The 26,975-nt window shown below is 45.4% G+C and overlaps 1 protein-coding gene across 1 annotated transcript; it reads right to left on the reverse strand.

Annotated features, from left to right (window-relative positions):
- LOC117040856 lies at positions 1 to 26,975 on the reverse strand. The gene is given in 6 exon segments (XM_033138912.1): positions 1 to 768; positions 2,484 to 2,630; positions 4,353 to 4,480; positions 19,657 to 19,738; positions 19,740 to 19,872; positions 26,647 to 26,975. Coding segments are annotated over 6 exon segments (900 nt in total). The 5' UTR covers positions 26,742 to 26,975; the 3' UTR covers positions 1 to 453.

The following is a 26,975-nucleotide window of genomic DNA, read 5'->3' on the forward strand; positions in this document are numbered from 1 at the left end:
ATCAAGCTTCTTTACAAGTTAAATTGCTTTTAATATTTCCCAAGTCTGTAATTCAAAAATAAAACATATTAGTTAGCATTTATATCCTTAACCCCCACCCTACTCTCTTCTGTTTTGTATCCCTCCTGGACAACATTCACAAGTGCCAAATTCAGACTAAAAGGTGTACTTTGCGCCCCTAGAGAAACACCCTGGCAGCTCATGCAACAGATTAAAATGGTTTCAGTTTTGCCCACCAAAGAGGCACATGGCACTTTCTTTAATTAACATTTAGATTCCCACCCCCTCCATGGGTGATTCGATATATACAAAGATTCTTTCCCTGCAACGTTCATGTACCAAAGAAGTGCTTGGCTTCAGAATGTCTGAACCTTTGTGGTCTGTACCAGATACCAAGACCAGAACACTAGGGCATGCTTTGATGGAATCCACGTCAGCAGCCTTAAGAGGTTATTAAAACTTTCCCCACTTTAGTGATGCAGATGCAATTACAGCAGGAACTGAGGGAAGACGGCAACCTGAAGTCTTCTTGTTTTCAGAGAGGCGAGATCTTGAAGCTTTAACCAAGGGGGGCAGCTTAGCCTTTTTGGTTTGATCTGCTGGTTTCTTCTTGTCACTTGCCTTCGGCTCTTCTGCAGACACTTCATCCAGCTCTGGGAATGTCAGCTGCATGGACTTTAAGTCAGACTCTGAGGTGCAAACAATCCCCTTGCTCACCATCCGTGCAGTCATGGGTAAGTTGCTGGGCAAGGTGAACGTCTCCATCTCCTAGAAAGGATCACAAAGGCCATATTTGAAGGGAGGGTCGTGATGGAGGACATAGCATGATCAATGCACAGAGAGTGCAAATCCCTGCTGCTTACAGCCAGTTAGGGCCGGAGTAGACGTGATGCTAATTCCATGAATGCAATTTAATGTGCAGTTAAAAGCCTGATCTTTCCTTGAAACAGAAATAGCAGCTTTGGAGTGGTGTTTCTTTTGTTGGGATTGTCATGGGTGATACAGCTATCAATGGCTACTGGCCATGATGTCTATGCTCTGCCTTCATGGTTCTGACTACCAGTTGCTGGAAACTGCAGAACGGGAGTGCACATGGGCTCAGGTCCTGCTTGCAGGCTTCCTGTGGGTACCTGATTAGCCACTGTGAGAACAGGATGCTGAACTAGATGGGCCATGGGACTGATCCAGCAGGACTATTATGCTCTTATGCTAGTGGTTCCCCCCCCCCTTCTCACTAGCCCCATGGTCTATACTCTAAAGGCTGCTCAGACTTCCCAGGGGCTGTTATTTGCATAGCAAAAAAAGGGGGGGGAAGCACACATTATTTGCACCCAGGTGATTACTATGGCCCTATCTGCACTATCCATTAAAAACATCATCATACTGTTTTAACCAGCGATGGCTTCACCCAAGGAATCCTGTTAAGGCTGCTGAGAGTTGTTAGCAGATCCATATTCCCCATCACAGAACTACAACTCCCAGAGTTTCCTTGGAAGCGGGGGTTAATTGTTAAACCACTCTGGGAACTGTAGCTCTGAGAGGGAGCAGGGGTCTTCTAACAGCCTGCTGTTCCCAGGATTCTTTGGGGGCAGCCACAACTGTTTTAAGTGGCATGATCCTGCTTTAGTTTATAGTGCAGGTGTCTAGTTTAGCCCTTGGTTGGGGAACATCTAGAACTTGTGTGTGTGTGTGTGTGTGTGTGTGTGTGTGTGTGTGTGTGTATGGAAGGAGAAGAAGAGAAAGGGTGTGTTTGAAGTCAAATGCATTTTCACCATCCATTTCCACGAAGAACTGTTGGCTCACTCCTGCAGAAGACCAGCCTACTTGTGTAAGCATGGTACATAACCATGGAGCTGCAAACTCACAACCCCTGTGCACAGGGAGGAGGGGATCAGAATTTTCTCTTTTACAGAACCGGAGGTGCCATTTTGTTTGATTATGCAGATTCAGTATGATTGCTCCGTTCATCACACAGCTAGGCTGCTCATGTGAGCTGTGAATTATGGAAGTTTGCTCACGGCCGAGGGTGGGAAGCAACTCTCAAACTGCCGTTCTGAGAGCACTGACCCAAAGTCCCAGTGAAATCAACGCAGCTTGGCATTTCATGTGGCTGGGCTGTGGTGCCATACAGCAACAGGATTAAGGTAAGAGGGCGGGAACATTTTTATGAGGGGCCTGACACTGCACTCTTGCTCTGGGCCAAGCTTTATCCTAAGTGATGTCTGCCACGCAGCTAGGCACACTTGCTTTGGTAATAGCCTAACATGCTAAGCACCAAAGATTCATGAGACTAATCATATGATAACGTGATGCTAGGAGTTTTGACCTGCTCAGGTTATCAAATAACAAACTGTAATAGTTATGTATGTAATGAAACTCACAAGAGACAGCTGGAAAGGGCCAGCAAAGGACTGAAGGCAAGCCAGTCAGAAAAGCAGGTAAGCGAAGGGGCTCTACAAGCTGTAGAAGCATGTGTTACATACCGTAGTTGCCAGTGCATGGAAAGGTGAACAGCCTGCCCCGAACCGGTTGACTTTGTGGGGATTGATTTCTCCAAACAGATGCCGGCGGACTTTCCTCCTAGCTATTCTTTGCAGGAATTCTTCTTCCAGATTGTGTTTGAAAAAGCTCTAGTGTCAAAATCGGACAAGGAAACAAACAAACAAACAAACAAACAAACAAACAAACAAACACATGAGCTGTCATATCTTTCAATTAGAGGCAGAGTGAGGCCTGCTTCACAAATATAGCAGAAGGAGTCCGGAGGATTGTATCGCTTCAGGTGGCGCCATTTCTGAATGCTCACCCCACGTATAAACACACACACACACACACACACCACAGAACAAGCTGCACACCAGCAAGAATGGTTCTAGCTTTTCTGTGCTAATATTCTTAAGGGGAGATGTTTGGTTGTTGTTTTAAAAAAACACACAAATCATGGGGGGCAGGGCAGGGCAAGGGGTGTACCTGTTCCCTTGGAATCCTAAATGCATTTATTTGTTTTAAAGTACACACCCAGACCCAGACCCACACACACACCTTAGCTAGTCAACAAGAGATTTAGAGTGAACCTTGAGATCACCCCCACTGACATTATCTGCATTTTTCTGGGCCAGTAGGCAGATGTGAATGCTGCTGGTTCTGATCTAGTGGAGCTGCTTCCAAAGAGGTTTCAAGATTCGGAAACCCTAGAAATACAGCTGTAATATAAGCAGAGGAGCTGTGGTGTCGTTTTGTGATCAGACAAGGAGCTTGGAAGTGCTGATGGAGGAATTCAGGCTATGGCAAAGCAGGAGTTCTCCAAAAGTGGCTGCAAGTGAGTTGGAATGCTCCTATGATCTATCTTAGAGAGCAAGTCTCGTGGTATTTGTTAGAAATGCTTACATTTTCTTTCCGAGTTCTTAAAGTATGAGGCAGGTGGAGGAGGTAGGAGGCAGGGGAGGTATTAGTATAGTTTTGTAGCTGAAGGTTCTAGCTTCCAACAAGGGAATAACATTACCAGGGCTCTCCTCTCTTCCTTCAATCACAGTGCTTTCAAAGGCCAGAACAGAACAAGTCTCCATTCCTCCTAACTGCTCAATCCCATAACCACAGCACCTATCTCTCCGAGATTCTGCAGGTTACTTACCTAAGGACAAGTCTAGGCTTCTAGCCCATTTTCATACAAATGCTGCTCCCTCCCCGCAATGTGTGGGGTGGGGAGAGTGAAACTACTTGCAGAAAAACCATTGACTCCCTTTGTACAGCTCCCCGTCACCCACACCTATCTGTCAGAAATTTGGCAGGCTTCACTTCCTCAGAAGGGGCTATATGCCTGCAAGTTTCATCCACTGCTGTGGAGATACTGTTTATTCATCTCCCTATGTTGGTTAATGGGGGAGAGGGACATACAAAACCTCACGTTTCCTAACTGAAGATACCCAAAGCAATATGAGATGAAGTGGCCTAGTTTTTGAAGTGCTGAAGCAGACTCTGAATGAAGCATTATCTTTTTCTGCACATCCTGGTATATTATGCACAGCAACGCCATATCACAATTGGCTCTTTTAAGGTTTCTTTCACTTTCAGAAGAGGATTCAGGAGAGGGGGTGGCACTCAAGAAACCCAAACCCCAAACCTCACTTTGGCACATGGAATGATTTGTGCAGCTCTCTGGATCAAGGCTGGCTTACTCACAGCAAAATTTCATTATCACGTGGAGCCCCTTTGATTAACCAGTGCTTGCATTAGAAGCCCTTAACCTTGACCTCAATTCTAACCTACACTGGGGAAGGAGGGTTTGTGTGTGTGTGAGTCAGATCACGATCAGAGACAGCAGGAAGAGCGAATGCTATCGTCGGTGCTGTTACCTCGTGCTTCCTTTGCCCGAGGATGCTGCTTAGCGGGGGTGTTTTCAGCCGGCTTTGCGGCGTGTCCTCTGAAGGAGCCTGATTGGGAGACGCTTGTCGAGGACGGTCAATTCTGGGTAACTGAGGCTCTGAGGAAAGAAAGCAGCCTGGGATGTAGCAGGAGGCCCACAATATATATGTGCCATCAAGCTTTGATGAGCGAGTCTGTTTATGGACATTGGTTTATTGTAAACGGCTTATGGGTCTTTTATTATAGTAAGTGGTATATAAACTTTATTAAAATCAATCAGGCACGCAAACAGCTCTGGGGAGCGGGGAGTAGCTCCTGTACCAAGCAACTCATGGCTGCCTTCTTTACCCTTCAAGTCTCTAAGCCTTTACTCACAACTGCCCCTTGATCTGCTCCTGAGTTAGTGGCAGCAGTGGGATCTCAATGTGTTTAGTTATTATGGTGCCTGCTCATCACACTCTGATGCTTTTACTGCCTGGATTTGGGTAAAGTGTCTTTCCAACAGCCTCTGTGCCTGGGCTCCTTATAATATTGGTGTGTGTGTGTGTGTGTGTGCGTGGAAAAAGAACATCTTCAATTTGGCGAGAAAATCAGGAATGTCGGAGCTAGTTAGGAACAAGCAAACCTGGGGAAAGGCAAGGATGCTCATATTGGTGGTGGAGGACTTGTAGGACCTGCACACCTACTTGCGTCCTACCTGCTCCACCTAAATAAGTCATCATCAGCATAGACTTTTATTGCGCTAGCCATAGGCCATGGCATCATTCAGAAAAATTACAAAAAGAAAAACAGCAATAACCATAAAAATCATCAGGCACCACACATACAATATAAACCATGATCACAACTAATAAGATTGCTTGTTGCATAAAATAGAATAGCAGAAGTTTCTCTAGTAAAATGTCCCAAGTTAAATATCCAAATCCCCTTTGCAGTTGACCGCTATTTTATCAAGTTATTTCCTCCTGATCTTCTTAGCTGCCAACGCATAGAGTGCTATTTTATAAGTTACAAAGTCATCAGTATCGCTCAGCAGCCATTTTACCCTTTCCACCCTATTCAAGTGAGTTCCATTCAGAAACAGGGGTTTTAGGAATCAGTCTCTTGGGTCTATATATAACGGGCACTGCAATACATGGTGGGACAGGTCCTCTGCACAGGGTTGCCCACACAGACAACGTCTCTCTTCATAATGTACTTTGCCGTAGCGTCCATCCAACACCGCCGAGGGCATTGACTGGAATCATAATTCCGTGAAAGCGATTCTAAGCATGGCAAGTGGGAGCTTTGACAGGTAACTGGCCCAGGTATGCTCTGTTTTAATAAGTGGGAACCATGGCAAACTCTTGGTAGAAGCCATCATGGTTAGATCCCTTTCTGCATCTGACCTAAAGAGACAATCTCTTAAGTGCCTCTTGTCCATCTTCATAGTCACCTGAAAATCTTGTAATTGATATTGTGACAAGAGGCATTGGATACCGTCTTCCAACATTTGGTCTGTTTCTGTTCTGTGTGTGACATAGCGGGGAATCTCTCCTCTGAAAGATATTGAAGTCTTTTCACATAATTTAAGCACAGGTAATCAATTCTAGCCTGTATTGTTGTCACGTCAGCTTCAGCGTGGAGAACAGCAGCTGGAGTCCCTTTGGGGAGCGAGAACACTTTCCTGAGGAATTTGTTCTGCACTACTTCTAAGGGTTTGTTGGCATTTGGGTCCTTGCCCCATATTGCTACTCCATGAAACATCTGGGAGACCACTTTACTGGCAAAGATTTTCAATGCAGGTTCCAATAGCTGACCACCTGCTGTAAAATAGAATTTCATTAATGCCCCACAAGCTTTCTGCGCTTTGAATTTCGTAGCCTCGATGTGCCCCTTCCATGATAGTGTCTCAGTGAAAAGAATTCCCAGATATCTGAAGGAGCGTATTTGCTCCAAGTTCCGCTGATTTGGGACTACACTTCCCAAATACCATGATTTTGGTCTTGGAGTAATTCACAACGAGCTCTTCACACTTGCAATACCTGCTGAAAGCTGTAAGCAGACTGTTAAGACCTAATCGGGAGAGTGATAGGAGCACCACATCATCGGCGTACAGCAGGCAAGATATCTTACTATTATAAATAAGTCAGAAGTGTCCAGCAGAAAGATTTGCCCAGATATTGACCACATATCTTGGGGGAAGGGCCATAGCTGAATGGGGGAGCATCAGCCTTGCCTGCAGAAGGTCACTGTTTCATTTCCCAGCAACTCCAGATAGGGCTGAGAGAGAACACCATCTGGAAATCCTGCCAGTGTCGACAAGACTGAGCTAGAGTGACAATGGTCAGATTCAGTAGAGGGCAGCTTCCTATCTTTTTATATTGTTGCCCTGAAGTTGGTGGAAATGGGATACATAAAGCACTAAAGCAGTTATCAAAAAGGCCCAAAGACTTTAGTTCTTCAAGGCGGAAGAAGTTCTGCCCAACGTTACCTGGCTGACACTAAACAGTGGAATGCAGCTTATGAAGAAACACACACCCTATTATATTGATTAATCTTTCTGACCGCTGTGAAACATTCCACATGCCAGTTGTCATGTTGACTTTGGGGACATCATTATATTTGCTGCAGGTGGGAAATTATTCGCCAGTCTCTGCATGTGTTAATATTGATTCAAGCTGTTACCAGCCTAATTAAGGAAAGGAAATATCATCTGTGTCCAGCATTTGGAGATGTTCAGCTTGGCAAATTCAGGACCCCCTTTTTTTGTATTCACTGCAAATGATGGGCACTCTCTTGTGTCTACTGTCCATCATCTGTATATTGCCCTTCACTTCTGTTAACTGGCATTAACTTACAGTTGAGTTAAGGGATATTTTTTCTTCACCTTGTCCTTTACCCTCAGTTTGTCCTCCCAATTAGAGCCTGAGAAATGTCCTAGCCAGGTGTTCTTGTTCTGCATCCTGGATCTATAAATATTGTTTGCTAAGCGGTGGCACTGAAACTTATTTTGGAGAGTGATTTGAAATATTCATTTCAGTAACTCAACACTCCTGTGAGCTGATACTGAGTCAACTCTTAATTCTGGGTGAGCCTGGTAGGGGATTGCTTTAATCTAAAGATCTGGTAAGGTTTTGCCATTGCTGTCTTTCCCCTGACTTACACTTACTAGTCGGTGGTGGGTACCTGCTTCAGGACTCTTCAGTAGGAGTCATACAGTCCCCATGATTCTCAGTAGCTCTTGGCTCACATAGGGTCTAGCAGAGGCTCCAGCTGTGAGCCCCTCACTGCAGCTAGATAAAGATGGTTCAGGAAAAGGGAGAGGGTGCTGTTGGCAGAGGATTTGGTGTGGGGAGGTTTATAGACCCCATGATGCTTCAGATAACACCATCAGGAACATAGTGGACCTGAACTTCAGCCTGGGACATCATTCGATCTACTGAAAACAATTTCTTTTGGAAATTGTTTTAGTTAGTTAATCCATTCCAAATCAGTCTGGGAAGAACTCGCTCATTACTGCTTGACAGCAAAGGAGCTGACACACCCCACATGATTTCAAGGGATACAAGCATAATGCCTGTGAGACAATGGAAGCAAATAGTCTACCAACAATAGCTTTAAACTCATGCATAATTCCCCTAATTTTCTCGACTCGTTCCAGGCATACCAATTAGTTGGGAGATGAGATAGCGTGCCTGGCTGAATTATTGACAAGGTCACAAAGATCTCAGTCCAGGCAGTCTGAAGATGCTGCAGGTATATCCATGTTTACCTCCATCAGTGCCTGGTGGCAGTAATTGGCTGGATGAGGTCTATAAGCTAATAAACTGAAGTTGAATTCTGACAAGATGGTGGTGCTGTTGGTGGGCTATTCTTGAGTCTGGAAATTGTGGGGAGACAACCTGTTCTGGAAGGACCCACACTGCCCCTGAAGGAGCAGGTATGTAGCTTGGGTATGTACTCTTGGATCCAGCTTTGCCACTTGTGGCCGGTGCCAGATCTACAAATTTTGCATCTCCCTGACTGTGAGCTTCAAGTGACAAATTTTTATCGAATGTTATGCAATAAATTTCATTGCAAATCGTGAAGGGGGCAAACTCAAGGCCTGCCCATCACTTTTCTTTAAAACACACACACACAATGAAAGGTGCTTGGGGTGTGTGTGCTAGAGAACAAATCCCCTCCTCCTTCCTCAAGCAACAAATCCCTCTGCCAGTGACTCTGTACAACAGCAGGAAGAGGATAAATAATTATTTCTCCCCTTGGCCCCCTTCCCACAGGTGCTGCAGTAAGTTTAAAAATCCAGACTCTTCTCCCCTGTCACTTAGCAAGGTAACAGCAGCATGGGGAGGGAGGGGAGAATTCTTCTGCGCCCTGGGAGCACCCCCATGCCCCTCCTTTGAAGTTACACTGGATTTCCAAGGCTGTGGTGATCCTTTCACCTTCTGGATCAGAGATGGAAAGGATCAGCACCAGGCAGGCTTTGCAAGTCATGGGCACCCTTGGAATTCCAGCAGAGCTTCAAAAGATGGGAGAAGAGATGCTTGTAAAACTCACCCGGTGCTGATTCCCTTCAACATAGATCACCACAGGGTGGGTTTTCCAGGCCTCCTCGCACCCCTTGTACATGTGCTTCTTTCACATGTTTGCTGCATGCAGCAGGTCTGAATCTCGATATGATCGCCAAGATTTTCATGCAGTTGTTTACTTGTTGGTTATACTTCCATACCGCCGCTTATACTTTCAAAAAGCTTTTGATAAAAGCCGCTTATTCCGAGTAAGCTTAGCAGACATGGGATAAGAAGACAAGTCCTCTTATGGATCAGAAACCAGTGAAAGAACAGGAAGCAGAGAGGAGTGCTAATGGGACAGTTTTCACCACAGAGGGGTATAAGATGTAGGGTCCGCTGGGGAACTGTTTGGGGTTTGTAACTCATTGTTAGAAGCAGTGTGTATGTGTGTGTAGGGGGTGGCAGTGGCATAGGATGGGCGGGGCATAGGGGGCGGGGCGCCCTGGGTTCCAAGGGAGGGGGGATGACACTCGGCGGCCCCTCCCCAAACTGAGCCCCGCCACCTGGCACCCGTCCGTACTGCTTTACGGACAGACGGGGCAGCCCAACGGCCCGCCGCTCGCTCGATGGCTCGCCCAGTCGCCATGGGAGTAGCAGCGCCGGCCTGGATGGACTGGGCATGCACGGCATTTCCACGCATGCGCAGTCCATCCGACATCGTGACGTCATGACGCCCCCACCCCCAGGGGGGGTGCCTCCGCGCTGCCGCCCCAGGCAGCCAAACCCTGCATTATACCCTGTGTCCCTTCTAAACCTGTCATCCTGTGTGCATGGCAGAGGGAGCCAGGCAAAGCAGTTCATTTGTGAAGGTGATGACTTTGGCTGGCAAGTTAAGTACCACAGTTTACATATCCAAAGAAGTTGCTCTGTGCCATAGAGCAAATGGGTGGCCATTCCTCTCCACCCCCCTCGCCCTGCTGCCACATAGGAGAACAATAGGCAGAGTTGTGTGTGAGTGAGCTGGAAGCAGGCTGGAAACTGGAGACAAAGAGACATGTTTGCTCTGTGCCATTTGCAATGGCTTATCGGGAAACAAATATTGGAGTCATGGTGCATAGCTTGATTAAACTGTCGATCCAGTGTGTGGCTGCTTTTGAAAAAGCCAAATTCCATGCTAGGGAACATTAGGAAAAGGGGATTGAAATTAAAACTGCAGATATCACAATGCAACCACACTTGGAATATTGTATGCAGTTGTAGTCACTGCATAACAACAACAACAACAACAACAACAACAACAACAACAACAACAACAACATTGCAGGCGTAGGAAAGGGCAACCGAAATAATCAAGGGATCGGAGCAGCTCTCCTGTGAAGAAAGGTTGCAATATATGAGGCTTTGTTTTTACTTCAGAAAAAAGCAAGTATGATGAAAATGCTACAGTTTATAATTACGCATGCTATGTACAAAAACACTCTCTCATAACAATAGAATCTGGGGCCATCCAACAAAGATGAATGTTGAAAGATTCAGGACAGACGAAGTAAGTACTTAGTCATATTAAACTTCCTAGTAAAATTATGGAATTCTCTACCAGAAGATGTAATTAATGATACCCACCAGCTTGGATGGCTTTAAAATGACATTAGACAAATTTATGCTATCTGTAATGTTAATCATGATGATTATGTACTTATCAGAAGTGGTATGTCTCTCTGTAGCAGTTGGTGGAGATCAAGAACGGGGAAGAATACTGTTGTGTTCATGTAGTGCTTACAGGCTTCTTGCGGGCACCTGGTTCATAGCTGTCAACTTTTCCCTTTTTTTAAGGGAAATTCCCTTATTCCGAATAGGATTCCTCGCAAGAAAAGGGAAAAGTTGACTGGTTGGCCACTGTGAGAACAGGATGCTGGAGTAGATGGAGCTGTGGTCTGACAACACCTTCCTTGTCCCTGCTATAATGGGACAATGACTATTCAAGGATGCTCAGCAAATATATTCTGTTCCAAGAGGACTGAGCATTTTTACAACATTCAGGTTGTTTTCTCAGGGAAAAGCAGATGCAGGTGATTGACGGCAAAAGATAGACTGAGTGCCGATAGATTAATCATGTTATGATTTGTGTGAAAGACAGGCAGCGGCTGATCTCCAAGGCGATGTTTGAAGATGGGATTTTGAAAGAGAAAATTATGCAGTGTATCTGTTTGAACAAGGGAATTAGATATCCCCCCTTTTCATTTCTCATTTCAGATGCTTCGGATACGAAATGAGTTTGAAACAAAAGGCTATGCAGAGGTAACACCCCCACCCGTCTAGACTTCATAAACCAACAGTTCACAACACTCTTCATTTAATATCTGCCATGATATTTTTCACTGTTTCCTCTGAATAGCAGCTGAGAATGCCTGCTTTTTGCTAAAGTTTCAATTGAGATAACATTGTCCTAGCTCCTGTCATGCTTGGCAGTTTGTTTTGTTAAGCCATTGAACTTACAAGCAGTAAGTAACATTCACTTGCAAAACTACATACATTTTCGGATGGGGGTCAGGAATCAGGCTTCATTTACCATAAGCAGAGACATAGGCTTGGTTCAGACGTAACAGGAAACAAAGGTTTCCCATTACCACAAATGGGTCTGCACAAGCCTCAGATATGTGTGTTCCATCATCTTTTACAGCTGAGGGGAAGAGATCGTAGGCTTTCATTTCCAGTTTTAAACAAAACACAGTTGCCAGTGGGGGAAACTGTAGTTTGTTGAGCTGAGCAAACCACTGTTCTCTGAGCTTGGACAACACAGGAAACTGTGTCTTGTTTAAAACTGGAAGTACAAAATTTTATTCTCCTCATCACAGCTGCTCCTGCAGGCTGGATTAAGAAGTACTGCATAGCTGTTGCAGTCGAGGTTGTTTTGTTGGTGTCTCATTACAGAATTAGATCAACTAGCTTTCTAGATTGTGGCCAGGCGACATCCCTGCCACACTATTGGCTCTAATGAGCATGGGAAGCACTTTTACAGGATGTACTTTCTCTTAGTTGTGGAAGGCAGCTATTGAGTTTGCCTTGGCAAGTGGGGGAAGGTGGAAGAAGAGCCAACAGGCAGCTGGGATTCTAACTGCAAAGTGAAGACTGTGGGGGGAGGGGACATAGACCCTTTATGGGGGGGGGGCTTGTCTGACTACATATCATGGAGAGACAAGACAGCGGCTGGAGAGTCATCACATCACTCCCCTTTCAAGCCTGACAACAGGCAGTTTCCTTGAATTTTGTTTCTCCATCCTCAGCTTTCCTGGAGGGTGAGGAGCCTCTGTCCTTCAGTTTATAATGTGAGAGACTCACATGCCCTATGCAATTGTTTCGAGTTACAAAAACAGTAATGTTTAATTACTTATTTGCATCTCTTTATATAAGTATTTATATTCTGCCCTCATGAGATATCAGGGCAGAGGTGTTGCAACCCTCTGTTCACTATGTTGTGTATTGATTCAAGGGTTATCATATCTGTATTACTATTGTCTGTATTCACATTAGGGGAAAGTAACTGCCTTCCTGTTCCAGAAGGAACAGCTACTATTGGTTCATTCAAGTTGCTGCATTTGGATCCTCAGTCTTATTGGTTCCCACCAAAAGGCAGCTTTGTGACTGCTTGAGATTGTTCCCTCCAAAATGTATCCTTTCTAGCCAGTCTTCTATCCCTATAAATGTAGCTTCCCTCTCCTCAGTCCCCCAGTCTTGTTTGCCTGAATAAAGAGTGTTACTTGAAAAAGCTGTCTCCTGCCTGCTATGTCAGAGAGCTGAAATCACTTGCTGACATCATTATCCCCACACTACTACACACTACAACCTGGTAAACAACAAACATCTCAGCTGGTTTATTGTGACAAAAAACCTTGAGGTCACACATTTCATAAATTACCCACTGCCTGCCACTTATATATCTTTTCCAGTTTCTTAAGTATATGTTAAGGGATTCTTGACTTTGCAAAGCTGTTTATATACTTAAGTGAGTTTGGATTTCCGCATGCACTGAGGCCAGTTGTTTTGGGCTGAGTTCCTTCTCTTAATTGTTATCCTTTCACCACAGCGGGTTTTGCATTGATGGCCACAAAGTAAAATGCTTAAGCTTCCCCACCCTAACTGGTCCAGCCCCAGGACACAGAGCTTACAGCAGGCGGCCTGCAAAATGATCTAAATAGCTGCATAAAATAAAGTTAGGGCTGACAGACTGAATGGGGTAGTCAGGGCAAACTTGGATTTGATCAAATCTTACATACCTTAATGTTCAATTTGCTTATGCACATCCAAGGCTTAAGGTCAAACAAGAACTGACACCAGAGACGTGTGACTAGAATCTTTCAAGGGCCAATTTCTGCTAGTACAACTACTACTAATTAGCAGCCCCACGTGGCTGCCTTGAAGATGACACACACAGAGAGCAAGCCTTTCCTCTTAACACCCTTTAAAAGATCTGAATAGCCTTCCTGCTGAAACTGCATCTTAATTGCAGAGCAGAAAAAAGTAGAGAATATCTCCTCCCCATGGTGCTAGTAATAGCAGTATGGGGCCACCTGCACAATGTTTTATTTGGCCCCGATTTTTATCTTTAACCAGAACGATAATCGTATAAAAGCAAAATAATCCAACAGATATAAGAAACTCCTCTCCCAACACTTTCTCCCACTGATGGTTCTCTTCGGAAAAACAAACAAACAACAAACAAACCCAGGCTTAAAAGATAGCCGCTTTTTTTGTTATCATGAAAGTAGAAAGAAATGACCGACCAACTCTAACATTCCAGAAACGGGTTTCTAACTTTCAAGAACACTAAGCATTGCAAAAACAACAAAGAATGTTTTTGTCTGAATGCTTTTAAATCATTTCCTTTGCAAAACAAACAAAAAACAAAAACAAAAAATCCACCACCCCAAATGTTGAACAGCAGCATTTCTTCCCAATTTTCCAGTAACAGCCCCTGCACTTGAATTAAGTGTAATTGCCCGGGATTACCGCCTCTCTTGGCTGAGAAGGAAGAAGAATCTCCAGATAACAGTGTCCTGAAGTGCACAGTGCAAAGGAGGGGCATAGCATAGCTTTCCCTCCTTGTTAAACAGCTGGCACAGACTTTGCCTTTCACTGTTGAGATAAGGCCTGCTATATATCCATCCAAACAGCCGTGTGGATGCAGCACTAATCTGTGTTTTAACACACATGTTCACAGAGGTGTTTTTGGCCAAGCCACTAAATATAGAATAAAGACAGGTGACTCATAGACCCAGAAAACAGTATTTAAGGCAATCTGTGCCAGTAGCGATGTATGGAAGTGAGAGCTGGACCATAAAGAAGGCTGATTGCCGAAGAATTGATGCTTTTGAATTATGGTGCTGGAGGAGACTCTTGAGAATCGTATGTATGGACTGCAAGAAGATCAAACCTATCCATTCTTAAGGGAATCATCCCTGAGTGCTCACTGGAAGGACAGATCCTGAAGCTGAGGCTCCAATACTTTGGCCACCTCATGAGAAGAGAAGACTTCTTGTTGGGAAAGGTTGAAGGCACAAGGAGAAGGGGACGAAAGAGGACGAGATGGTTGGACAGTGTTCTCGAAGTTTGACCAAACTGCGGGAGGCAGTGGAAGGCAGCAGTGCCTAGCGTGCTCTGGTTCATGGGGTCACGAAGAGTCGGACATGACTAAATAACAACAACAAAGTGCCAATGTTTCGTTAGGCGGGAGGTGGATAGAGGAACTTGGCTACTGCTTTTATGTAAAGGTATGGAAATCGGTTGTTTTTTTTTAAAAGGCCTTTCTCTCCGTTGCCTAGCACTGAGATGGTGCTTTAAAATGCTTGGGATGCCAGATAAGCGGTGGCTTTAAGACTGGCCAATAGCAGGAGACTCACGAGGTTAGGAATGTTTTGGCCTAGCGGGCCCCCACAAACCCTTTACAGTCGTACTTCGGTTTACGTCCGCTTCGGGTTACGCACTTTTCAGGTTACATACTCCTGTAACCTGGATGTTTTTTTCAGTGCGTGCAGGATCCGCGCACGCACAGAAGCGTTCTGTGCAGTCTGTGCATGCACAGATGCATTCTGCGCAGTTCGCACTACCACTGTATTTGTATTTACAATGCCAGTTTCTCCCCATGTACTACAGTTGTTGCGCTTACAAGTTTAAAGCTGCTGCATTGCCTCTTGGGAATGGGGGAAAGCATACTTCCACATTTATCAAGTCCTCACCTCTATTTGAGCTGCTCACTCCATGTCAATCATCCGTGGCAACCGTCCTTCCTTACTCTTCCCTACTCTCACCAAGATCTATCTGAACTCAGTTCCCCTCACACTAATAACCCCACCTGTTCTCACGCTGAGCACTGGCTTATACTAGTAGCAAGAACATTATGACCTAGTGAGAGCATTTTCAGAATGTGCTCGGCACCGTTTACAACCCTCATTGTGGCCCCATCCGCACCCTACATTCAAAGCATTTCATACTACTTTTTAAACAGCCGTGGCTTCACACCAAGAATCACGGGAACTATAGTTTCTTAAGGGTGCTAAAAGTTGTTTGGAGACCCCAATTCCCCCTGCGGAGCTACAATTCCTGGAGTGGTTGAACAGTCAATCCCTCTTCCCAGGGAACTCTGGGAATTGTAGCTCTTTGCAACCTGAACAAATCAGGGCTCTTCGTGGAAGGTGGACCATGAACTGTTTAAAGTGGTATGATGCTGCTTTAAATGTACAGTGCAGACTTCCGGCGAGGACGCCATCGCGGTCGGTCGTGGGTCGCTTCGGCAGCGAAGCGACTCAGGCCGGCCCGGGGGTAGGAGCCCCGCTACCGCAAAGCGGGGCTCCGCTAAACCGCGGGTCGAGCGTCCCGCGGCATGGGCTCTCCAGCGAGCCCGCTATGGCGCCGAACCCTTCTCCCATTCCCCCTGTAAAGGGGGAGTGGGGGTGAAGGGACTACGGCGCCGGGCTGTGGAGGCATGCCCCAACCGGACCGGCGAAGCGGCGGCCGCCGCTCGCGATGAGCGAGATCGTTCTACCTGTCAGAAGGATAACAGAAGAAACCCGTTGGCCGTGAGTACGGTAATAATTGGACTTAATTTTGACATTTGGCGCTCCGGGAGCTACGATGGAAAGGAAGCCCGTTTTTTCCCTTTGTGTGGAGAGAAAGTAACTGCTTTTGATGGCGACTGCTGTTGCAGTGGTGGATACAATGTTTTGAATTTGACAAGTGAGATTGGTTAAACCCCTTTTAGGGGACCTAAGTTGGTGGAAATATCTCTTCTTGAAGTGGATAGAATGTAATCTTTTCACCCTGACTCCAGGGAAAATGGCTGCGGAGACTTATGACTAAGATGGAAAAGTACTGTGACTAAGATGGGAAAATATTGAAACCTGACACCCTATGCCCACTTCTACCATGTTGGGTTTCGTTTCAAGCTGGCTTTAGACTCTGGACTGACTCACGAACAAAGGATTATTTTTTTGAACTTAGAATTGCTAAACCAGAAATTAATTTTGCTGAACCAGGATGTCGCAGAAAAGTTATATCCCACAGGAAAGACTCTTGAGAACATTGTTAAAATGGAAGGAAACCTTGGCAAGGAACTTAAGGGAATTATTGAAGTACAAAGTACAATGATTACGCAACTCCGAGAAGATGAAAAATCCTGTTGGGGTGAGAGACCCAGGATCAGAAGACAATTTATATCCAATTTCTGGGGTGAGAGCCCAGGAATGATGGGGAAAAGATTTGTATATCTACGATTAGAAGAAGAACGGAATTTTGAAGCGGAGATGCTGGAAGGTGATGATTTGTGTACCCTGATGCTCCCTGTAAGGAATGTTATAGACTGTGTCTGGAACTGTGGACTTATAAGAAAAGAGGACATTCTGAAAAATGGTTTTGGTGTAAGATGGAGGAATGTCTGGGGGGAGACCCCGAGATGGCGAAAGAAAATGGTTAGAAAAGGGATAGGGTGAAATATCTAAATATAATTAGGATGGTTTATTATGGTACCCTGAAGCCGGTGTGTTAAGATTTTAAGTTTTTGAACTAGAGAAGAGATATTTGAATTCTTTTATTAGCAGCAGTTTAAGTGAAATAAGATGTAAGATGTTAGCTGAGAAGTAATAGGTTAATTTGAACTAGAATTAAATATTGAGAAGTATGTTTAGATTTTCTTTTTGGATGATTTGAATTTTAGAGATGAGAAGTTATTAAAGTGAATGGGAATTGGAACCAAAGGAGAGAAAACGGGGGAAGTCACCCAGTATTGATTCGAACAAGAATTTTTTTTTTTGTTTCAAACAAGAAAAAGAATTATTGGTGTTTTAGTGGGGTTATATTTGTTTTTTTATTATGTTTTGATTGTTATGTTTGTGTGTTGTATGTGTTTTGTTGTTCTTTGTTTTGAAAAAAGCCAATAAAATTATTATAAAAAAATAATAATAAATGTACAGTGCAAACGTGGCCTTATTAGTTATAATTTTTGGGAGCACAAAGACCAAGAAAGGCAAGCTGTGTGGTAAGGAGGCACATGAGATACTAGTTGGGACTAGAGAAGAGGAGATGCATTTTATGGCCAGAGTCTACTGTCTGTAACAATTCTTAATTAAGAAAAAAAATAAGTATTTTTTAAGATTTCCTACAGCATCCTCTCCATTAGCCCATTAAATGATTAAGAATAGGATGCAGGGACAACTAGAAACACTCACATGTGTTTATGCAAATCCATGTACCGGTAACTAATTTACACATTCTCTCAGGAGGGGGCTTGCAACCATTTGAGAATTGCAGAGCTCCTTGTCTGGCTAATGGCTAGGAGCTGAGTTTAATGCAAGTATGTATATCCTTCCTCTGCATTCCCCAGGTATGAATTTCACCAGGCAGTGTTCCTTTATTCGTTGGTTTGTGTTTAATTTGATTGCTCATATGTGCCCAGAGGACTTTGGCAGCACTCATAAAGGAGAAAAATTGTGTGTGTGTGTGTGTGTGTGTGTGTGTGTGTGTGTGTGTTATTTATGATGATTATTAGCGGGACTCTTCATACTACATGGCCATGGAGGCTTATATGAAATTCATATTTCCAGAGACCGCATTGTACAAAACGAACCCAAACACCTCCTTTTCTACAGCTGTGCATTCCTTGCATGAAAAGGGCAGTGTGGTCCCTGTCTGCTTCTTAGCAATATGTCAGGCCTTTGCAATCTATTGATAGCTTGGCAGTTGCACGAGGCTGTCTGCCTGTTAGAACCATCTGTTTGCTAACTCCATCCTGGTGTGAAATCCTACCGTTTCATATGTCTAATATTTCAGATATTTGCCTGCTGGCTGCCACGAGAGTTCTGAATGAACAAGGACGCGATCTGGACGGAGACTCTGCATTCCTTTCTCTCAAAGGCTTTGGGAACTGTGACTTCCTGGGTTGTTGTTGTTGTTGTTGTTGTGTTGTTGTTTTTTAAACCATGCCAGCAGACTGTTCTCTGGTAGAACAAACTGAACAACCCACTGGGAGTTGGCTGTGTGTTTTTTTTTAAAAAAAATTATTATTATTTGTGCCTAAGACAATTTTCCTTCTGGAATTTGATTAGCTTGGATGCACGTCGTGGAGACTGTGTGTTATGGAGAGTTACCGCTGAAAGCAGCAGCTCCTTCGCCGTCTTCTCTCCCCTTCAATTGTAACACCCCATGCCATTGGCTACTGCTTACCGGGGACAGGGAGACTCAAGGCATGATGTTGCCATGCTGCATGTTTTGTAGTGCTACATGGAAAATGTGAACTGAGGGCTGACCCACACTTACATTTGCCCCGCATTTCTAGGTGCAGGTCCATAGAATCACAGAATTGTAGAGTTGGAAAGGACTGCAAGCATCATCTAGTCCAGCGTTCCCCAAACTTGGCTCTCCAGCTGTTTTTGGACTACAATCCCCATCATCCCTGACCACTGGTCCTGCTAGCTAGGGATGATGGGAGTTGTAGTCCAAAATCAGCTGGAGACCCAGGTTTGGGAAACCCTGATCTGGTCCAACCTCCTGCAATGCAGGAATCCTTTTGCCCAACGTGGGACTTGAACCCACAACCATGAGATTAAGAGTCTCATGCTCTACCAATTGTCTGGGTGCTTTTTCTTTTTTGCCCAGGCACTTTCCCCGTGAAAACCTGCTCTTTACCGCTGGGTCGGAGCAAACGACAATCTTGCAAAAACCTGAATTGCCATTTGTTCCAATTCAGCGTTAAAGAGTGGGTTATGCTGAAGCAAACACTGATGGGGCAGGCGGGCAGGCTGCACATCTCTCCATGCAATGGCCAACAGAGGAGGAATCTTTCATACCTGATAACAAAAGTGTGGAGGTTGGGTATGAGTGATCCCTCTTTCTCTCATAGAATTGTAGAGTTGCAAGGGACCTCGCCTTTCTGCATGTTACTATAACAGCTGCATGCAGAGCTCCTGTTGCTCTGTCCCAGCTCCTGCCAACCTAGCAGTTTGAAAGCACACCAGGGCAAGTAGATAAATAGGTACAGCTGCGGCGGGAAGCTAAACAGCGTTTCTGTGTGCTCTGGCACTTGTCACAGTGTTCTGTGCTCCAGAAGTGGTTTAGTCATGCTGGCCACATGACCCAGAAAGCTGTCTGTGGACAAACGCCAGTTCCCTCAGCCAGAAAAGCGAAATGAGTGCTGCAACCCCATAGTCGCCTTTGACTGGACTTAACCATTCAGGGGTCCTTTACTATTCTCATACAGTAGCTATACATGCCAGTTCTGTGAGGAAGTTTCTGGGCACAACAAGCTCTTGCTTACCTGGCTCCTGCTGCCCTTTGGCCTCCAGCTTGCTGTCCTTTGCCGCATCCCAGCCGCTGCTGCCATGCTGTGCTGGCTCAGACAGTCACTTGCTCTGTACTTTTGAGAGGTTCGTTTACACTGAAGAGTTGTCCCTCCTCAAGGATCGGCAGAGTGGCAAAAGCCCTTTTCTTCTTATTCTCTTTTCTCTCGGCTCGGATGTGACTCCATGGGTTTCTAATCAAAAGGGGGTGGGGATTTAATGTGTTACACACACACACACACACACACACACACACACACACACACACACACACTTATGCTTATATCCCGTTTCATGTAAGCAAACAAACAAACAAAAAATAAAATATTGTCTACAGTACCTTTCCGAGCACAATTCAAAGTGTTGGTGCTGACCTTAAAGCCCTAAATGGCCTCGGTCCAGTATATCTGAAGGAACGTCTCCACCCCCATCGATCTACCCAGACACTGAGGTACAGTGCCGAGGGCCTTCTGGCGGTTCCCTCACTGCGAGAAGCCAAGTTACAGGGAACCAGAGGGCCTTCTTGGTAGTGGCACCCGCCCTGTGGAACGCCCTCCACCAGATGTCAAAGAGAACAATAACTACCAGACTTTTTGAAGACATCTGAAGGCAGCCCTGTTTAGGGAAGCTTTTAATGTTTTATGTATTATTGTATTTTAATATTTTGTTGGAAGCCGCCCAGAGTGGCTGGGGAAGCCGAGCCAGATGGGCAGGGTATAAATAATAAATTATTATTATTATTATTATTATTATTATTATTATTATTATTACTTAAACGTCTACACATCTCATACAGTCTTTCAAAAGATTAATGAAAGCCAATGCGGAACACAAGCTGAGGAGAACGTTTAACCGAAATATAAATAAAACAAGCAATTGAAAAATAACTGCACATTAAAAAAGTATGTGTAAATGTGTACGACTGTACAACTCACTTGCAAATAGTGTTGTCAGGTACCCTTGTAGGGATTTCGTACAAGTATTATACCTGGTGTTTTCTTAACGAAGAGTCGCTTAATGGTTGCCAGTTATTCACCAGGCAGACGGTTGGGCTGTGTTTATGCCCCTGCCCCTGGATTGTGGAGCCACAAGGGCCAAGTGGGTATGCTATAGGGCAGGGGTGGCCAACTCCCAAGAGACTGCAATCTACTCACAGAGTTAAAAACTGGCAGTGATCTACCCCCTTTTTTGGGATTCAGGTCAAAGTTGCTGAGTTTTTTCAGGGAGGAGGTAAAATGTTGAGCTTTTTAAAGGGAGCCACAGTTGTTCAGCTTCTTTGGGGGGAGCCAATGATCTACCAGTGATCTACCGCAGACGTCCAGAGATCTACCGGTAGACCACGATATACCTGTTGGACATGCCTGCTATAGGGGTGTGCATTCACAGTGTATCAGAGAGATGGAGGTCCATGCATGGAACCACAGATCTGGAGGGCATAAGCAGAGCCCTGCTGGACCAGAACAAAGGCCTATCTGCTCCAGCATCCTCTTCTCACAGTGGCCACAGACCACAGATGCCTGTGGAAAACCTGCAAGCAGGACCTGAGCACAAGAGCACTCTTCCTCACTTGCAAATCCCAAGAGGCTAAGGTGAGTTTGCATTTCGACTAAAGAGCCATTTCTGACTTTCCCCCCTCTCCAGCCACCCTCTCATTTCAGTGCTGTCATCAGCACAGTGCACACACTTCTATAAATAACTACCGGTACTACATAATAATTGCTTTCTAAAAAGGTTAAGTTCAGATTTTGGAGCATAGCAAATAAGGATCCTACATATATACAGGGAACATACCCAGCTCCACCTACTGTCATAGTAACTCTCTCTCTCTCTCTCTCTCTCTCTCTCGCTCTATCATCTCTCTCTCTCTCTCTCTCTGTGTGTGTTGTGGGTTTTACCAAATTCATTTATCCTCCACAGCCCAGACTTGATAATGAGGAAGACTGCAGAAGAAATAGCTTTCACGTTATAACTAATTGCAGCTGTTTTCAGTGTAAAATATTCTGCAGGGAGAAGCTGTGGGCCAGTTGATAAATGCACTGGACTTCGGAGACTTGATATCAAACCCCAGTTCAATTACAGAGTCACTTGATAACTTTGGACAAGTCACGATTTTTCAGCCTCAATTATCAACCCATTAAATGGGAATAACAATGGGCAACCTTATGGGGCCTATTGTAAAGAAGTCATACAGGGCATATAGAACATTGGGATTTATAATGATAATAAATCTAAACAGATCGCTCTTCAGACTAGAGGAACGCTGGGATCTCTGCAGCATGAAATGTTAGCTAGATTACATGTGCAGTTGTCAGGTAGGTGACATGTTGGGTGACACTTTAGATAGATGGCGTGCAAATCCAATACACCTCCTGCGTTACAGGGATGCTTCAAGGTTCTCAATGCTTGGAGGAGGTTTTGAAATGATGGATGAGAAATGCATACTTGAGGTGTGTGTGAATACATCTCCATCTCTTTCAGTGTCCACAAACAGCAGTCGCAAGAAGTCCTGATCCAGATTGGGATCACAGCACTACACAAGTGGCCGGAGGCAGGGAGAGAGATGCTAACTCTTTTCCTCACATCATGCCTTACTATAGAGCAAACCACACATATCAAGCACATAGGTCATGCCTTTATATTTTCCAATGCAGGCAATAGCAGCACCGGGGGGGGGGGGTTTCCATTGGCATATGACACAGGGGCAGCAGTGGGGCAGAGGGCTGCACAGCTACTGCCCTCCTGGACATGGGCATTGCTGCTGTTTACCTGGATGGGGCAGGGGTGAGGTCAGGTGCACTGGTGAGAGTGCATCTGCATGTCCCCACCACTGCCCTGCCTTGCTGCCTCTGTGCAAGCAGTAGCAGCACTGCTGTCAAGAGGGTGGCTCAATGGTTCTGTCCCACCATATGCATCGCTAGGGGAGAAATTTAAACCAACAGGCAGTGCCGCTGCCACCACCCTGGACTAGATATAAGAAGAAGGCAGGCAGGCAGCGTTTGAAATTCGCCAGGTGCCAGGCACATTTTGCACCTGGCTATTGGCCACTGGTGGCCAAGTGAAGATGCCCTGGTGTCAGGATGCCACCTGACGTCTCCACCATCTAGAGGTGCATGCCTGGGGATTCTTGGATCCTGACTGTTTTCACGCACTAGCTGTTAGGACTCCGGGGCAGTTTGCTGTTTGCCCCGAGCGCATTTCTAACACTAACAACACATCCTCTAGAATTCTGTCCATGATATTTTATCTGCACAACCAGAACGAATTCCAGGAACCAAAAAGCCGTATTGAAAAATGCAACTTTCCAGCCATCTGGCCCCCAAATGGCAACTAGACGTTCTGTTTTGGTGACCGTAAACCCATTTGGTTAATATCTTGAGTTTCTAACACTGCAGGCAGGCGGGGCCGCTTGGGGGGCAGGCCGGTGGGGCAATGCCCCGTTTGTCCTCATGGGGTAGCCTCCACTGGTTTGAAGTCACTTAAATCCTCTTCAGAAATGTGTGCATCAGTTAGGAGCATAAATAATAACCTCTCTTGAAGTGCAGAGCCTACGTGACTTGGCAAAGTTCACTCACAGATAAAATTATGCTACAGGACATACAGTTAAGAGGGAAATGCCAGCTTAGTAAGATCATCGTACCAGTACGTGTCTGCTTTTCTTATTCCTGGGAAGCCCTCCAGTGCTTTTCTTGAGCAAAATGGCAGAGAGAGCAACACGCTTAAATGCCAATTTGGAACAAGAACTTGGGGAGGGGAAGGGGAAGGGGAAGCACTGCAGGGCCATTTGCACATAAAAGAAACCCCCGCAACAACTGCCTTGGGAGCAGGATGCCTGTGTGATCCCTGGCTAGGCTGTGCTCTTGAGGGAGTGCTGTAATTTGATTTCTTCGAGGTTGCCAGCTTGGAAACACACTTACTGTCAGAGAAATCTCATCATCAGCTGCCTGCTGCACGTGGAGTTCCAGGTCCCACAGTCAGCAGCACGTTCAGAGCCGCAACGCAAGTTTACAAAAGGTTGAGAATTTCTCAGATTTTGCTGTTTGGGATTTGTTGAACCCCCTTGACCTCAGGGTTCATCACTGAAATGTCAGAATCAAAATCTCACCGCAGAACTCAGAACGCCTCTTTGTGCGTAAACAACCCACAGTTAGATATAGAACATTGTCTCAAGTTTTGTTTTGTTTTTAAAAAATAATGCAATAATATTCAACTTTATATGTGCTTTTCAAAACATTTTTTTAAAAATGCTGTGCTGTCTGCCTACTGATCCCACTGAAAAAAGTTCCATTTGTTTCTTGTGGGCACAGCATCCGTGGTACAACGCATGCTTGAACTGCTTTCCTGAACAAAGAATTTACACAACCTGGTTGGTACAGTGGCGGAATTTGGGCTGCAGTGTGGTGCCCAGTGTGGCTGAACCAGTCATGCTACCCTAAAACGGCCTCTTTTGGTGGCAAGATTAACTTGAAAACATGATGATTTTCAAAGGTTGTGCTATAAAATTTGCCAGTGGCTTTTGTAACTGCGCAGTCTATTTTCATATATCCTTTACAACCATTAGAGGCAGGGCCGGCGCATCCATTAAGGCGAACTAGGCAATTGCATAGGGCGCCAAAATGGAGGGGGCGTTGGCCAGGCTTGGCGGGACGGGCTAGCAGCAGCTTCTCCGCTGTAGCGGAGAGGTGCTGCTTGCCCCCTACCTACGCCCCGGCTCCCGCTAAAGCAGGCTTTGGCAGGGGGGCGGCAGGACGGGCAAGCAGCAGCTTCTCTGTACAGCGGAGAAACTGCTGCTTGCCTCTCCACCACCCCCACCTCCCGCTAAAGCAGGCTTTGGCAGGGGGGGGCGCCAGAAGGTGGTTCGCCTAGGGCGTAAGAAGCCCTAGCACTGGTCCTGATTATAGGCAATGCAGTGTTTTGTGGCCTGTTCAGTGGGACAATTTCCCTTCTCAGTTTCGCTATTCCCCTGCATACACAGCAGGGGCCAGCAAACTTTTTCAGCAGGGGGCTGGTCCACTGTCCCTCAGACCCATAGCTGTCAACCTTTCCCTTTTTTGCGGGAAATTCCCTTATTATAGCATTGGGAAACAGCAGGGAGGGTTGACAGCTATGCTCAGACCTTGTGGGGGGCAGACTAGCCTATATTTTGAAAGAAATAATAATGAACAAATTCCTATGCCCCACAAATAACCCAGAGATGCATTTTAAATAAAAGCACACATTCTACTGACGTAAAAACACGCTGATTCCCAGACCGGATTTAGAAGGCGATTGGGCCTTAGTTTGCCTACCCATGGTACACTGCATATATTTAAAACACATTTCCCCTCAAAGAATCCCTGGAACTATAGTTTCTCAAGGGTGCTGGGAACTGTAGGTTTGTGAGGGGTAAACTATCCCAGGATTCTTGTGATGGGAAGAAGAAGAAGGAGGGGAGGGAGGAGGAGGAGGAGGAGGAGTAGTTTGGATTTGATATCCCGCTTTTCACTACCCAAAGGAGTCTCAAAGCGGCTAACATTCTCCTTTCCCTTCCTCCCCCACAACAAACACTCTATGAGGTGAGTGGGGCTGAGAGATTTCAGAGAAGTGTGACTAGCCCAAGGTCACCCAGCAGCTGCATGTGGAGGAGCGGAGACGCGAACCCGGTTCCCCAGATTACAAGTCTACCACTCCTAACCACTACACCACACTGGCTCTCAGTGGGCTGTGCTTTAAATATATGGTGTGTAGACCTATTCAACTCTTCCTTGCAGGAAAAATGGACCATAAGGTTGTTGTTTTTTCTCCCTTCCTCTTATCTCCATGCTAGGGAGAACATGTGAGGAGTAACAGCAACAAACCTTTGGGGAAATGGGGCCTCCTTGGGGGGGGGGAACTTCATGGATTCCTCTGTATCTCTGAATGAAAATCATATTTGTATGTCTGTTCATGGACTTAATTCAAACTTCTCAGAGCACATTTGTTGGCGTCATTTTTTTAAACTGACCTTTTCCTTTGTAAACATATGAAGCTGATTTTCCCTTGATGCAACTGAATTTGCGAGAAAGAACACAAAGGACTTAGAACGATAGGGCTCCGTTTGTTGACACTGCGGGTGCACACACAGCCTCGGTTGTTTTCAGAGGACACCCTCTCAAAAGGATAAGTCAGGGCACCTTATGAAACCTGGGTTAAACCTTCGGCACAATAAGAAGTCTGAATCATGTCAGATCTATCAAGCATTTTGATAGCCTGCCTGGGTCAAATTAATTTTGTATATTGATTTTGCCCTAGTTATGTAGGTTAGTACATTATTGTTTCTCTTTAAAGGATATGCATATGGCCTTAATGAATATATTCTTCACATAAAGGCTCTATAAAAAAAATAATCACAGGGTCTGCAAATATGTATTGATTCAATGTATTCTTTATCAGCTCCAGATTTATAGAGCAGTTCTTCAAGACACTTGAGCAAAGTGAAAGGGTTTGCAGCTGAAATGTGGTTTGCATATATGCTAATATGGATACGAAGCATGCATAACATTGCGTAGTGTTTGTAGGCATCTGGGGCACACTGGGGGGCAGAATACGCTGATTCCATACCCGCGGTATTCCTCTATAGCACTGTTCTTCAGTCTTAGATCCTTAGATTTGTTAGACTACAACTCCCAGCACCCCCAATCAGTTTAGCCAATAGTCATGGGTGATGGGATCTGGAGTGCAACATCTGGGAAGCCAAGATGGAAGAAAGCTGCTCTACCAGGATTCTGCCAGGATACCACAGACATTGTGACAGACAAGTTCAGGTATTTGACTGAACACATGAATATTCAATCCATAGTTGAGGACCAGCCCTGCCCCTCAACATTCCCAGGTGGGAAGACTGCTGTTTAGATCCTTGTGCTCAACACACCTCTACAGAGTGGAAGAAATGTGAAGTGATATGGACACGCCGCAAGAGAAGATGATTGAAACTGTAGCAAAGGAAAACTTACCTGGAATGGACATATATTGATGGTTTTTCAGGCTCCATCTCTTTGAAGGGTAGGGCCAGGCACCAATTTTCCTTCTGGGGTCCAGAGCCTGGCATTTCTGTCAGAGGAGCCGCGGAGGATGACGGATCCTGAACCAAACATGAGGTCTTCAGTGCTCATCACACCCTTGTGATGGACTTCTCCAGGAACCAGAGTGAAAATGGCGTCACCAGTATCTGCTAGGGAGCTGAGCAACAGGAGACAGAGACAGATATTTTGTAGAACCCTCCTCTCACCCCTTCTCTTCCTCCCTCCTCTGATCACAAATAGAGACTTTGCATTCTGTCCTC

This window comes from Lacerta agilis, chromosome 2, assembly GCF_009819535.1.
Source record: "Lacerta agilis isolate rLacAgi1 chromosome 2, rLacAgi1.pri, whole genome shotgun sequence".
Classification (NCBI taxonomy): Eukaryota; Metazoa; Chordata; class Lepidosauria; order Squamata; family Lacertidae; genus Lacerta; species Lacerta agilis.